Source organism: Nannobrachium achirus (genome assembly GCF_963921795.1).
Source record: "Nannobrachium achirus genome assembly, chromosome: 1".
Classification (NCBI taxonomy): domain Eukaryota; kingdom Metazoa; phylum Chordata; class Actinopteri; order Myctophiformes; family Myctophidae; genus Nannobrachium; species Nannobrachium achirus.
Window position 1 is genome coordinate 82,458,753 of NC_137810.1, and position 16,158 is coordinate 82,474,910.

At 41.5% G+C, this 16,158-nt stretch overlaps 1 protein-coding gene across 1 annotated transcript in view; it reads left to right on the plus strand.

Moving 5' to 3' along the window:
* Nucleotides 1-12,755: 12,755 nt before the first annotated feature.
* The window catches only part of LOC308290307 (protein NLRC3-like), a gene marked incomplete at both ends in the record, with an annotated part of 35,105 nt that continues 31,702 nt past the window's right edge, over nucleotides 12,756-16,158 (plus strand). The window contains one exon of the mRNA XM_080732093.1: nucleotides 12,756-13,111. Within this exon, the coding sequence (XP_080588219.1) occupies nucleotides 12,756-13,111 (356 nt within the window). The remainder of the gene's footprint in view (nucleotides 13,112-16,158) is intronic.

The window sequence follows — 16,158 nt, forward strand, 5'->3', positions numbered from 1 at the left end:
GGAATTAGCAAGAATGCTACATTTCATCCATAGTCCCCACATGACAAAACGATACATACCAACAAACAGTAACCCTACATTAGGAGAGGGCATTTAAAACATACACACAAGTACTGTATCATTCCTCCTGTAAACAAGAAACAACACATATTACCAACAAAACCCTACATTAGAAAAAATAAATCAGATGAAGCCACTCCTCCTGGACTCTTTGCACATGTATTTCTGCCATGCACATCAGCAGCATCTGAACAGTCAGGGGACAACCTACAACCTTTAACAATGGATTCACAAAGTCATGTCAATTACAAAATGTTGACTTTCACTACAAAAATGCAGCGTTGTTTTATCTATGGTTTTGATTGATTGAAGAGTTTATTAGCAGTTTGCAATAGCAAAAAAGTTTCATGACAGCACAAATCACTGGTACAAGTTCAACTACGTACCGGTAAAAGGAGATCCTAGTAAGCTTTATGGCTTATTTACACAGGAACCACTTTATGTATCTCATATAACACTGACAGACAGACGGACAGAACAGAGTACTTTGCATAGGATAACATCAATTACAAAAGCAGAAATTAAATAATAATAAAAAAAAAAAACAGGGCAATAAAAACAACAGATGGGTCTAGTCTATTTAGGCCTGAGGGTGACTTTTTTTGAAGGAGGCTAGGCTCATTCATTCATTCATTCATTCATTCATATAAACATACATTATACAACATTACAATTCATTCATCAATTAATATTTGATAAATTAAGGAATTCATTAAAATGAATATTGTATATAGAACTCCGGGATCATGTCTTGAAACATTCAATAATAAGATGACTGACAAATATGGTAAAATCATTGAAAGAAAGATGGTATATGTGGTGTTAATCGCTAGAATCCTATAAGAAAGAAAAAAAATAGAGACATAGTTTAGGTCTATTTTCCTGTTATTTAAATATTATAGCCATAGTGCTACGTTGATTGATAATATTTTTACAAATGACATTGAGTGTGAAATAGTACGTGGAATTTTGATAAATACCATCACAGACCACCTTCCTGTCTTTGCAACCTTTCAGAATTGTTTTAAGACAATAACTCAAAGCCATCCCGAAAATCTAAAAATAATAAGAAAAGCTGTCAGCATCAGTATTTACTGGATTTGAATAGGTTACATGTGAAATGATTGAACTACTTACTGTATCCCCAGGTAGCACCTCCCAGGAGAATGCCCAGCTAGGCCTGCTTGATTGTTTCAGCATGGCTATTTATTTACTTTGAGATAAGTGGATATGAATACCTCCACCTGCTGTCTGTCAGTCAGTCAGTCTGTCAGTCAGTCAGTCTGTCTGTCTGTCCGTCACGTCACACTTTTCCCCTACTCATATCTCCGCCACCTTGCCTTGATCCATGCCAAACTTTGCACACACACTCCTTGGCTGCCAAACCACAATCTCCACCCCTCATTTCTCACATGGCCCTCTTCTAGAACAACGGACTCACTCGCTAGCTTTCGCCGTGGACTGAAGACTCACCTTTTCAGACTCCACCTAAACCCTTAGCACTACTGGAAAAATCAATGACCATACATGAAGCTGTTTAGCATTTGTTTTTTAGGTTTTTTAGACACCTTTTTTCTTTACGGATTATATTGTTTTTTCTAGATAGATATTAATTTGCATTTGTTATATTGCTGTTGATGTACTGACAATATCTTGTTTATTATTGTGATGTTTTATATGCTTATTGTAAGTCGCTTTGGATTAAAAGCGTCTGCTAAATGCATGCCTAAACTGTAAACTGTCTAGACCTGACGGTCGCTTATCTCCCGATTAGGGAGTCTTACTGGTGAATAGGTTACATGTGAAATTATTGAACTATCTTATCATTTCAGCTCGATCCCGAGCAGATATTGGCTGACCATAACTATGCCTCCCAGGAGAATCCCCAGGTATACCTACTTGATAGTTTCATCATCACTATTTACTTATATATATACCGGTAATTGTGGGCTCGCCTGAAAGGCGAGAAAACTGTTATCTTCGTTATTTATTCACCAAGTTCCACCATGGCAGTACAAAGGCAGGGCCCTTAGCCAATGAGGTCCATTTGAGTTGCGGAAAAAACATCTGGGAGTGGTGTTAGCTGGAGTATTGGTTGAGCTTCACATGACAGTTATGCAGAATATAGTCACGAGCGAGCCCACACTGTTTCGTAGGAACAGTATTTCTAGTTTCAGATTGATCCCCTGGTCGTCACTGGCAGCAAGATTATGGAGGACCACAGTTATGCTACAGTATTAAATAACTATACTTGATTGAGTACTGATTTTATAGCTGAGAAGGTCACTGCTACACTGCCTGCTAATACAGGAGCCAAAGATAACCAAATGGATGATTGCAATAAGTCAGATGTTGTATGACATGGGGAGCGCTTATGGCTAATACTATATAAGTATAACATACTGTATAAGATAACAGCTGTTTATGATAAAAAAAAATACTTGAATTTGTTGTGTTACATTTTACGTTTTTTGAGGGGGTAAAGGTTTTGTTTTCTGCCAGAAAAAGGCTATATGAATTTGGAGCATAAGGGTTATAAAATCACCACAGTTCCTTTAATTTAGGGTTGATTTTAATAATATTGTGTGTGGAATAACTATAAAGATTGCTGAAAAGGATGAAACATTGCCTGTCATAAGCCATGGCAAAGTTGATTACAATTGAAGTAAAGATAAAATTATTGGGAAAAATGCAAGAAACGGGTACATTTTTGTACATAAAATGGCTATAAATCATTTGGAAAGGCTTTGGGAGATTATTTCTTGACTTGGTGTTGTTCACACATGTGTTCTGTGTATCTGGGAATGATTTATTGACATTCTACACAACTTAAAGAGCACTTTAAGAAAGGAAACCTAGTTCATATCACAGGGTCAAAAAATGAAGGCTTTATTACACAAAAATGCCTCTAACTTTTTTTCGCGAACTTTCCGGCAGAGCAGGCCTCTCATTCTGTGGACCTTAATTGCCAAACTAATAGATAAAACAGAAATAAAAAGTACGGCAGAAAATCACAGGTACCCCTCTTTTCTTTGAGCTTTTGGCCATGTGGGTCCCCGACTACTACCTTGAAACTCTTGTTTCAGAGAATTTTAAGCCACCTGTACTGATGTACATACGTTGAGCAACTATGTTATACAAAGCCTGCAGAAACACCTCTAAAAACTGTAATAAAATGAATGGGATCATAAAAAAGGACAGTTGTGTCATTCTCACGTTTTATTAAACACCCCCCGCACACACATCACATCAGGCAAGGCATCGCTATCTCCCCCTCACACAAGGTCCATTCATTGTTCTGCATTTGAGCCACGGACCACCATTATGAGATTTAGCCTCTCAGAACCAAGATTTGTCTTGTCCACACCAGGGCATAACGAAAAAGTCGACAAGTCGACTCTGTCGACTTCATTACACAAGTCAACTCCCACCAGAGAAAGTCGAAAGTCGAAGGTATATATAGTTATATATAAAAAAATCGCACTGTTTCCAGGTATGTCAAATATCATTGTGTGATTAAAATGTGATTAATTGAGATTAATGTATTACAAAGCCTGCCTACTGGAATCAGTTTTAACCCTGTCATCGCAAGCGCAAGTAGTTAGCGCATGCACAAGTAATTTAGTTTTGGGTTAAAACTGATTCCGGTTTGGTAGTTCCGGCCAAAATGTAGTCCGTTTTTACTACAAAATAACGTAGGATATCATCCGGTCTAGACCGGATCAACCGACCTTTTTAGTAAACGAATACCAGGCTTTCCCCAGAAAGCCAGGTGACGCGAGGTTATCTCTTAGAGACACTGATCACTATAAGATAATCACAATTATTTTACATATTCCTCAGAATCCTTTCCCTTCATCTGTATGAATTAATCTGTTGAAAAACAACATTGGTTTTGTTTAAAATTGGTTTTGGTCAAAATTGGTTTCTAAAAGTCCACAAGGTCACAAGCTCACTTGCACTATAAACTATTTGCACTATAAAAGCATATTTAAAGTATTAAAAACGTAATATTGCCCTACAAATGATGTATTAAGATTATTGTTAACGGACATTGTCATTGTCATTAATTTGTGTATTTAAGTCATCATATCTTTCTTCTAGTGCAATGTTTGGTAACAAAGTCTAAAAGGTCAACGACAGAAATGTAATTTCTATTCTATTGTTCCAACGTTCAAAGCCAAATACTAAACAATATCATTGTTTGTATGATAATGAATCAGCAACTAAAATGTAATGATGGTGTCACTCCTAGAAGTGTTCAGTAGTTGTGGATGTTTCTCGTTTGGACCAAAGAGTTCTTGGCTGCTGAAGACCAAGAACTAATTATTTATGTAAGAACAACCTGTTTTAAACACTTATGGCTTTTTATATGTATCTGACTGTGCCTGATTGATATGAACTTTTTCTATTTTCATAAAATAAAATGCTTTGTAAACATCCTAATCGTACTCTGTCTTAATAGATGTAAACTTTAATTAAATCTTTAGCTCAGTCTGTGATTAATAAATGCATTATGATGTTAATAATAGGACATTATTTGATGCTCTATCAACAATACTATTAATATTTTATTAAATGGTTCCAGTGTAAATATATTAAAAATGTCCTTGACATGAAACAGTTTGAGCGCCAATAAGACACCACTCATCTTACCAGCTTTTTTAATCTTGCCATAATAGACTGTCATTCAAAAGTATGCAATATTACAGAATACTAAGATATTATATTGTACTGTCATCAGGAAACTGTGCTATTCTTCTGCCATAAACACAATGATCAATACATGATGTCATACAACGTCATACTGTATTATAATACTGTATATCGTCCAAACATGTAAAAGAAGATTAATGTTCCAATGTTCTGATTTAACATCAGCCTGTTTTACTGCAGTACCTTTGTCAACCTGTAGGTGTCCTACCAGACCACAGGAACATAACATAACAACTATTATACTCAGAGTGGTCAAAATAATATCCTATTAACACAACATAAGAAAGGGGAAGGTCTCAGTCATGACCCAAACCTTGATCTGATAAATGATTCTCTTGAACTTACAAGATCGAGGCACGTTTGTTTTCATTCTTTTCTCTATGAACTATACGCAAGGCCAGTGGTTTTCAAAGTACCCAGGGGTACGTGTAGGTGGGGATAAGTGGGGAACATAGAACCTGGGGAACATAGAACCTTTTTTTGCGGGGGTAAATAGGGAACATAGAACCTGGGGAACATAGGAAATGAGCTCAGTACGGTGTTTCTCAAACTGGGGTCCAGGGACCCCCAGGGTTCCAGTGGGTTCTAAATGGACCCTTACAGGTCCATGTGTTTCCATTTATTCATTCTCCAGAACCAACCGTCTCAGTTCAGTCAGTGTGTTGGTTTTTGCATGACTTTCATCATTGACTGATTATTGTTGTTATCACTGAAGTGTAGTTACCCAATGTGACCACAGGGTGGCATCTCAGTGCAGCATCATGTAGCAAAAAAAAAAAAAAAAAAAAAAAAACATTATATTTAGTTTGCCTGTTTGTGCATGTTTTTTGTTCTTGAAATTACTTACAAAATAGCACATGTACAAGCTTGTGATGTGCTGTGAGCTTGTACATCTGCTATTTGTGAATTATACAATAGGTTACAATTATTGTGGCTCTAATGTTCTAAGCCATTGGTTCTCAAAGTGAGGTCTGGGGACCCCCAGGGGTCCTTGGGAGGGTCCCCAGGAAAAGTAGTTAACATAGCATCACAATCAATTGAACCACGTTATCCATTGTTATGTTGGCTATCCAAAAATAGCAGATCTACAAGCTCACCACAGCTTGTAGGTGTTTGAAGATATTTGAAAAAAATATCGAAAATATTTAGAATATTTAGAATAATTGTGAAAATTGTTTAACACAAATGCTCTCTTCTGGGGGTCCCTGTTCAAAATCATTTTCAGATGGGGGTCCTCGGCCAAACATACATTTAGGGGTCCTTGGCATGTAAAGGTTAGAGAACCAAGGCTTAAAGGACATCCCTCATCTTACAGGATGTCATTTGTATGAACTGTAGATGTGAGTGGACTAGGATTTTCTCACTCTTCTGCCAGTGTGCCAGTGATCAGTGATCAGTGATCAGCCTCCAAGGCTTATTTTTAGTTTGGGTTTAGCTTATAACTTTATATCAATTTCACCACTTTTGCAGTAAAATGTTTTTATACTAGAATCCATGTCATGTATGGGAGGCCTTAGAGAGGAGGAAAAGCTGTGTTGTGTTTGGTCCTGTCTTTCTGTGTGTTTGTCTCTGTGTGTTTGGTCCTATCTTTCTGTGTGTTTGTCTCTGTGTGTTTGGTCCTGTCTTTCTGTGTGTTTGTCTCTGTGTGTTTGGTCCTGTCTTTCTGTGTGTTTGTCTCTGTGTGTTTGGTCCTGTCTTTCTGTGTGTTTGTCTCTGGTCTGTTGCTGTTGGACTGGTTTGACTCACAGAGAGATGGGTGCAGTCTGGCACCATGCCAAGAGCACTTGAGGACGTTTAGGTGTGTGTGTGTGTGTGTGTGTGTGTGTGTGTGTGTGTGTTTGCGTGTGTGTGTGTGTGTGTGTGTGTGTGTGTTTGCGTGTGTGTGTGTGTGTGTGTGTGTGTGTGTGAATGGGTGAATGTAATGCACAATCTTTGTAAAGCGCCTTGGATACACACACACACACACACACACACACACACACACACACACACACACACACACACACACACACACACACACACACACACACACAGGGTGGGGATGGTGTTACGTTACAGCACACACTTGTGTTTGTCTTTCTCTCCTGATTTCGCCCCACTCCCAGTTCTAATATGATGATGTTGTGGATTGGTTGAGAGGTAAATCTAAATTTATACCTCATAAATTCAGAAACTCTTCTCTAGACACCTACTGCCAGTTGGTAGAAAGGGATGTCGCTGCCATCTGCAGTAAGAGAAAAGAATACAAATTGGCTGACAACATGACAAAAGAGGAACTGGAGTAACTAAATAACTTAAAAAAGGATAAAACATTAGTTATCCAGAGTGCCGATAAGGGGGGTGCCATAGTGATTCTTAAGAGGGATGACTATGAGGGGGAAATATTGAGACAACTGGCAAATAAAAAATTCTATAAGAAATTGGAGAATAACCCTATTGCAGACACCAAGAAATCTATCCACGATGGTCTGAATAACTTATTAGAACAAGGGATCATCACCAAAGCTGAACATGAATTTATGAAGGTGGATTTTCCCATTACGCCGGTTTTCTATACCCTTCCCAAGGTACATAAAAAAATCACAGAGATCCCTCCGGGCAGACCCATCATTTCGGCCATATAGGCTCCCTGACTGAAAATATGTCAGCCTTTGTGGACTTTTTCCTCCAACCTCTAGTAACCACTTTGCCCTCCTATACCCGAGACTCCATGGATTTTATTAATATGATAAAATCAATCCAACAGGTGGAGGAAACAGACATTTTGGTAACAATGGACATTGAGTCCCTGTATACGAATGTACCCTTTGAAGGGGGCCTACAGGCTACTAAGACTTTTTTTGATCTGAGAGCTGACTGCAACCCAAGCACAGACTGCTTAGTGGGTCTCATTAAAGATGTCCTAATATCCAACTATTTCTTATTTGGCGATTCCTTCTATTTACAGACGTCAGGCGTGGCCATGGGATCCAGGATGTCCCCTAGCTTTGCCTCCCTATATGTGGGACTATATGAGCAGGACATCATCTTTAATCACCAGGTAAATCCATATTTAAGATACATCACCAATTGGAGGAGATACCTGGATGATATTTTCCTTATCTGGTCAGGAACAGAGCCCCTGCTAAAGGAATTCCATGAATTTATGAACGCTCAAAATAGACATCTACAATTTACTATGGATGCAAGTGTCAAGGAAATGATTTTTTTGGACATTCTAATAATCAAGGAAAACAATGGCCTGAAAACGAATTTATACAGAAAACCCACAGACAGGAACTCTCTTTTACATGGTGACTCATATCATCCTCTCCCTCTCAAAAGGAATCTCCCCATCTCCCAGTTCAACCGCATCAGACGGATCTGCAGTGCCAACGAAGACTACAATACCCAGGCCAAGGACTTGGAGGAACGCTTCCGGAAGAGAGGTTATAAAGAAGCCTGGATAAAGAATGCAGCATCACGGTTCTCTGGCACTACACAGGCTGAGTGCCTTACCAGTAAGCGGCCTAAGCAGACCGAACCCAGAGTGTTCTGTGCACTTGACTACTCACCTGTATCCAACAATATAGAAAAGGCCATAAAGAAACATTGGTATATTATCAACACAGATCCCGTGCTAAAAAAATGTTTACCCCAACCCCCCCGGGTGGTACACAAGAGGGCCCCCAATCTGCGTAACATGCTGGTGAGGGCTGATTTGCCCCCCCCCAGCACCCTCACACTTTCTTAGTGACAACCCAGCTGGAAATTGCCCCTGTGGCCGATGTCAACAGTGTAACTTAACACGCAAATCTAACTCGTTTAACCATCCCCATACAGGGAAGAAATTCAAAATCAAAGGCATAATTTCATGCTCAACAGCCAATGTGATATATATGTTGAAGTGCCCTTGTGGGCTGGCGTATATTGGGAAAACCTCACGACCATTGAAAAACCCGCATTGCAGAACATCGCAGTACAATTAGAAACAATGTTATCACTAGCCCTGTGGCTGTACACTTCTCTAAAGCAGGACACACTGTCTCTATGCTTAGATACACAGGTATCGAATCAATACAACTACCATGCAGAGGGGGAAACATTAATAACATGCTGTTAAAACGGGAACTTTTTTGGATTCACACATTGCAGACTCTAGCTCCTAAGGGCCTTAATGAGGACTACGATATTAGACCCTTCCTATAGGGGGTCTCTGCTGGATTTGGGCCTATATGGATCTGGGTACTGACAGACACAGTGTTTGTGTTTGTTGTCTATTTCTGATGTTCATATACATCTGGTGTTTTCTTTTTTCAATTGAAGTACTGCCCTGTTTGTTTATTTCCTCTAGTATAACAGTCTCTCCTGTGTATATTGTAATTGCGACCGAAGGTCGCATATACTCTGAAGAATCGTGTCGCTTGAGTGTCCTTCCTTCCTTCCTTCCTTCCTTCCTTCCGTATCCTCGTGACCGTCCTTCCGTATCCTCTGTGATGTCAGTGTGATGTCAGCGAGTTGTGACATCACTTCCTGTACAGGGCGGCTACACGAAATGTGGATAACACTATATATGGAGATAGTCCAGTCCATCATGTCATATGGGACTACCGTCATAGAAAGTAGCCATTGTTAGGCCGGAGTCATTGGCTGTCTAAACATGGAGATGTGGATAACACTATATATGGAGATAGTCTAGTCCAATATGTCATATGGGACTACCGTCATAGACAGTAGCCATTGTTAATCCGGAGTCAATGGCTGACTGTCTGTACAGGAAGTGATGTCACATGACATACTTTTTATGCCCATATATGAGTCCTAACATGGAGATGTGGATAACACTATATATGGAGATAGTCTAGTCCAATATGTCATATGGAACTACCGTCATAGACACAGCCATTGACTCCGGCCTAACAATGGCTACTGTCTATGACGGTAGTCCCATTATGACATGATGGACTGGACTATCTCCATATAGTGTTCTCCACATTTCCATGTTTAGGCCCCATCGCTCACACCCTTGGTGGGGTTGGCGATAGGGCCTTTCTGTGTGGAGTTTGCATGGTCTCCTAGGGTTGATACCCTCACAAAAACATGAACAAACTCCCCCCAGAATGATAACAACTAGAATCGTCAGAGAAACACTGTGGTTGGCCAGATAGTCAAGAATTGGCGCATGTCACCCTGAGGTGTCTTACTAGTATATTAAGGTGTTTTTGTCCCATGTTTACTAATCTCTACAATAGACAAGAGGCGCCTCTTTTAGGTAGCATTATGATGGCCTAAGGGCCTGAGTCCTTTTGTATTTGTATATTTGTAATTCTTGGGAACAGAATTGGTTATGTATATGTATGTATATAATGTATACGATGTATGAGGTACAAATACAAGACATGTAATATGTATTGGTGACATTGAACATGGGACACTGATTGGGGACTGATTGGTCTATGGCCCACAGGTGTGGGATGACACACTGACTAGATAAATGCATGTCTACACTGCTATTGTGAAGGTCTGATGAAGAGCCGTTAGGCTCGAAACGTTACCACAAGTAAACTTTTATCATTGGGAGCATAAATCGGTGTGCAGACTTTTATTCTTCTACCTATGTGGATTGGTTGAGAACCACTGATCAATTCAGACCAACACTCCATTATTCTTTATAAGAATTTGTCTTTAAAACTTTGTAGACACCCCCACCCATTAATTATGATTAGATATAGTTGATCCTGGGGAAACATTTAGCTCCTCCTATGTGACCTCTATCACAGTTGGAGGTTCATGGTGACACAGTAGCAGGGCCTGGAATGGAACCCTGAAACTTCTGCTTTGCAGGTGGGCTCTCTACCAATATATCACAGAGAAGAGAAGAGGAGAGGAGAGAAGAGAAGAGAAGAGAAGAGAAGAGAAGAGAAGAGAAGAGAAGAGAAGAGAAGAGAAGAGGAGAGGAGAGGAGAGGAGAGGAGAGGAGAGGAGAGAAGAGAAGAGAAGAGAAGAGAAGAGAAGAGAAGAGAAGAGGAGAGGAGAGAAGAGAAGAGAAGAGAAGAGAAGAGAAGAGAAGAGAAGAGAAGAGAAGAGAAGAGGAGAGGAGAGGAGAGGAGAGGAGAGGAGAAGCATGGTGTCTTAGTGTAACTGTGTTCACAAAATGGACTTGTGTTTTCATTTGGTACACACGCCATATTTTCAAATGACACATACCATTCATTCAGTACACACAACTAAGCATTTGCTGCACACTACCAAGCATTTACAGCACACTGGAGTGCAAAATTTAAAACACACCATTGAATTGGAACACACCATATGAATGACATTGACTCTGGAGAATGAGCTATTTCTCCTTTTGTAAAATTACTCAGCGTTGGCCTACTTTTTTTATATAGTCAAACATAAAACAGCACACAAATATGCATACAAAAAGTTTTATTTGGGTACATGATTTAGCCTACAGTAGATTTAGGCATCATGCCTCCGGTCAGAGATGGGCAAAAAATATAAAAAAAGTATTTTGAAAAAAATCTAAATACTTGGTCAGTACTTGGTCTAATATTGACCAGGATAGTGTCATTAAGATAGTATCTTTGTATTTCAAATAATTTTTGTATTTTGTGCCCATCACTGTCTCTGGTTCCTGTCTCAATGTTCAGTTGTGCAATAGTGTTTATACAACAAGGTGCTTGTGTAATTGACATCAGACTTGAATGTGTAGAGTTTTGAATAGTTGTGTGTTGTGTGTTGATACTTTGAGATTTTACGTGAGAAGTGTGTGCAACAACTGAACATTGTGTAGTGTTTCGACAAGTACTCGTACTCGTACTCGTACTCGTCTTCTTCCGCTTTTCCGGTCAGGGTCCGGGTCGCGGGGGCAGTATCCTCAGCAGGGAAGCCCAGACAGTCCTCTCCCCAGCCACTTCCACCAGCTCCTCCGGGGGGATCCCGAGGCGTTCCCAGGCCAGCTGAGAGATATAATCTCTCCAGCGTGTTCTGGGTCGACCCCGAGGTCTCCTCCCGGTTGGACGTGCCCGAAACACTTCCCCAGGGAAGCGTCCGGGAGGCATCCTAACCAGATGCCCGACCCACCTCAACTGGCTCCTCTCGACGTGTAGGAGCAGCGGCTCTACTCCGAGTCCCTCCCGGATGTCTGAGTTCCTCACCCTATCTCTAAGGCTTAGCCCAGACACCCTGCGGAGGAAACTCATTTCGGCCGCTTGTACTCGCGACCTCATTCTTTCGGTCATTACCCAAAGCTCATGACCATAGGTGAGGATTGGGACGTAGACTGACCGGTAAATCGAGAGCTTTGCCTTGCGGCTCAGCTCTCTTTTCACCACAACGGACCGGTGCAGCGTCCGCATTACTGCGGACGCTGCCCCGATCCGCCTGTCAATCTCCCGCTCCCTCCTTCCATCACTCGTGAACAAGATCCTGAGGTACTTGAACTCCTCCACTTGAAGCAGGGCCACCTCCCCGACCTGGAGTGGGCACTCCACCCTTTTCCGGCTGAGAACCATAGCCTCGGACTTGGAGGTGCTGATCCTCATCCCGGCCGCTTCACACTCGGCGGCGAACCGCCCCAGGGAGAGCTGGAGGTCGTTGCTCGAAGCAGCAAAGAGGATCACATCATCCGCAAAAAGCAGGGATGAGATCCTCCCGCCACCGAACTCGACACCCTCCGCCCCCCGGCTGCGCCTAGAAATTCTGTCCATAAAAATTATGAACAGAACCGGTGACAAAGGGCAGCCTTGGCGGAGTCCAACTCCCACCGGAAACAGGTCCGACTTACTGCCGGCTACACGGACCAGACTCACACTCCTTCGGTACAGGGATTGAATGGCCCTTAGCAACGCGCCATCAACCCCATACTCCTGGAGCACCCCCCACAGGATACCTCGGGGGACACGGTCGTAAGCCTTTTCCAAATCCACAAAACACATGTGGACTGGTTGGGCAAACTCCCATGCCCCCTCTAGCACCCCAGAGAGGGTAAAGAGATGGTCCATGGTTCCACGGCCAGGACGAAAACCACATTGCTCCTCCTCGATCCGAGGTTCAACTATCGACCGGACCCTCCTCTCCAGTACCTTCGCGAAGACCTTACCGGGGAGGCTGAGGAGTGTGATCCCCCTGTAGTTGGAACACACCCTCTGGTCCCCCTTCTTAAAGATGGGTACCACCACCCCGGTTTGCCACTCCAAAGGCACTGCCCCCGATGTCCACGCAATGTTGCAGAGACGTGTCAACCAAGACAGCCCTACAACATCCAGAGCCTTGAGATACCCAGGGCGGATCTCATCCACCCCCGGGGCTCCGCCTCCGCCTCCGCGGAGCTGCTTCAGCAAGGTGATGTGTAATTGACATCTGTATGTTATAGGTTGATGCTTTGAGATTTTACGTGAGAAGTGTGTGCAACAACCAAAAAAAAAAAAAAAAGTCATGTTAGGGGTGAAATACTCCTTTAAGGTTAGGTTTAGGCATAGTTGTAAAAACTAGAACTGTCAAAATGTTAAAATGTTAAAACAATATAATAATTGTATATAATAATAATTGAGTGCGTGGCCATGGCATGCACAATAACTGCACACAGAGTAAGAAAGTTATGCCATACGTTGTGTTTTGCTCTGCAGTGCCTCACATGTTAGTGACACCCGACACCGTTGTTTCAGCTGCAGACAGAGGAGAGGCAGGAAAAGACTGCTCTCCTCTCTTCCTTAAAGTTTCCTCCATGAGCTTCTCTTGAAAGAAGCATTTAAGAAACTGTAATAATTATGACAACAATTATTCACTACTAATTATTTGAGTTTGGATCAGAAATTAATATTGTGTAATAATTCAGTTCCACAGTCACTTGTTAGTTAAATAAAAAACGTTTCCTTTTGGATTTAGTCAACAATGACAATCCAAGTCAATATCAAATATAGCATTTTTAATATTGATACTCTGTGAATGCCAATATGTATATGTCAGACTTGTCAGTCTAACCTAATAGACTATACATGTCAGTCTAACCAGTGTGGCTGGTTCTACAGACAGGGATCTCCATATATGGGCATAATAGGGATTATGTTAGTGTGGTTCCCCTACTTGATATGGGCATACCCATATGGCTACATACAATGCCTTTTATGCCCATATATGGAGGTCCCTGTCTGTAGAACCAGCCACACTGCACTGACATTTTTAGTCTAGAAGTTATATAGACTTAGGTGTCTTACTAGTAAGTAAAGTAAGTATAAGTCCTTAATAATGTATAAGTAAAGTAAGTATAAGTACGTACTTAGCCTATAATTACTACTAATATCTAATAACTTCTATAGTCAACATGCTGTATATGAGACAACTCATTATTGTCTGTTTGGTTAAAACTGGAGGTTTGATTTTAGATTGATCAACTTTACTTTGTTTAATTATCACACACACACACACACACACACACACACACACACACACACACACACACACACACACACACACACACACACACACACACACACAAACATGTCCACTCCTCACCCTCATGAGCAATGGGTTTCAGACAATAAGCCACTCCTCCTCAACTCTTTCCACATGTATTTCTTTTTTTGGGGGGGGGGGGGGGGGGGGGGGCTTTATTTGATAGGACAGTAGACTGACAGGAAATGGGGAGAGAGATAGGGAATGACATGTGGCAAAGGTCGTCCGGATCGGGGATCGAACCAGTGACGCCAAGTCATGTCAATTCCAAAATGTTGACTTTCACTACAAAAATGCTGTGTTATTTTATCTACGGCAGGGGTCTTCAACAGGGGGTCCGCGACCCCTAGGGGGTCCGCGGAGGTACTGCAGGGGGTCCGCGAAATTATTGCTTAAAAAAAAAAAAAAAAAAAAAAAAGTTTTTTTTTTTTTTTCCATTTTTCACATTTATGTTAAAAAATAAATCATGATTCTATCCATTTTTGAATAGCTTGAATACATGATTACTATGCAATTGACAGATTGTTGATATTATTGACATTGGTTCTCAGTTAATAAGTAGTATATTTAGAAATGGTAGTGGTACGGCCCTAACCCTAACCCTGCTTGCTGTAACTTGTACATGTTTAAAATAAAAAATATGTCGTAGCCCCCACCCCCCCACCCTACGATATGTCGTAGCCCCCACCCCCCCACCCTACGAGGTGGTAGGGGGTCCCTGCTCCATCTCTCCATCAGTTTGGGGGTCCCCGGCCTGAAAACGTTGAAGACCCCTGATCTACGGTATTGATTGATTGAAGGGTTTATTAGCAGTTTGCAATAGAAAAAAAGTACAGTTTCATGACAGCGCAAATCACTGGTACAAGGTAAATTACGTAAAAGGAGATCCTAGTAAGCTTTATGGCTTATTTCCACAGGAAACCGCTTTATGTATCTCATATAACATTGAAAGACAGAAGGATAGAACAGAGTAGGCCTACTTTGCTTAGGATAACATCAATTACAAAAGCAGAAAAGAAAATAATAATAAAAAAAAAAAAAGCCGATTCCTGTGTTATCCTCCTTGGGATGGGTCTGTTTTCACCCCTGTCATGCCAAGGCAAACGGGGCAATAAAAACAACAGATGGGGGCTTAGTCAGGCCTGAAGGTGACTTTTCAGAACAATTTGAAGGAGGCTAGGGATTTGCTCTCCTTTAAGGCCTGCGGTAGGGCGTTCCACATGTTGGTGGTATAGCAGAAGAACAAATTAGAGCCTTGTTTAGTGGTAAATTTAGGTTGATCATGATTAGTGGAGCTGCCTCTGGTGTTGTGATCGTGAACATCCTTGACCTTTAAGAAGTAGTTTGTCAGGTACAAGGGTATCTTGGAGGTGTAGTGTATCTTGTACACCAGGCCCATTGCAAGATGCTGTACTCTGTCATTAGTTTATTATTTTGTGGTATTCATAATCATAATGCTTTGATGTGCCAAATCTCCCTGCCTCCCTCCCTCTCTCTACTTTACTGTAAATCACGTGTCTTCAGCAGCAGTTGGCCAATGGCCATGAGAGAGAGAGAGGGGGGGTGGAGACACACACACACGCACGCACGCATGCACACACACACACACACACACACACACACACACACACACACACACACACACACACACACACACACACACACACACACACACACACACAGAGAGAGAGAGAGAGAGAGAGAGAGAGAGAGAGAGAGAGGGAGGGGGAGGTGTTTAAAGTGCTTGTCGCAGAGTCGGAGCAGAAAGGAAACACGCACAGACTGGATAACCCAACAACTCGTCTTTACATGCCTATGGAATATTATGGAACACCCGCGACGTTACGGAGGGACTGCTACCTGTTTAGGGTAATCACTGACTGTACTTTATATTTATGTTTTAGTTTAGTGTAATCACTGACTGCACTTAACTTTATGTTTTAT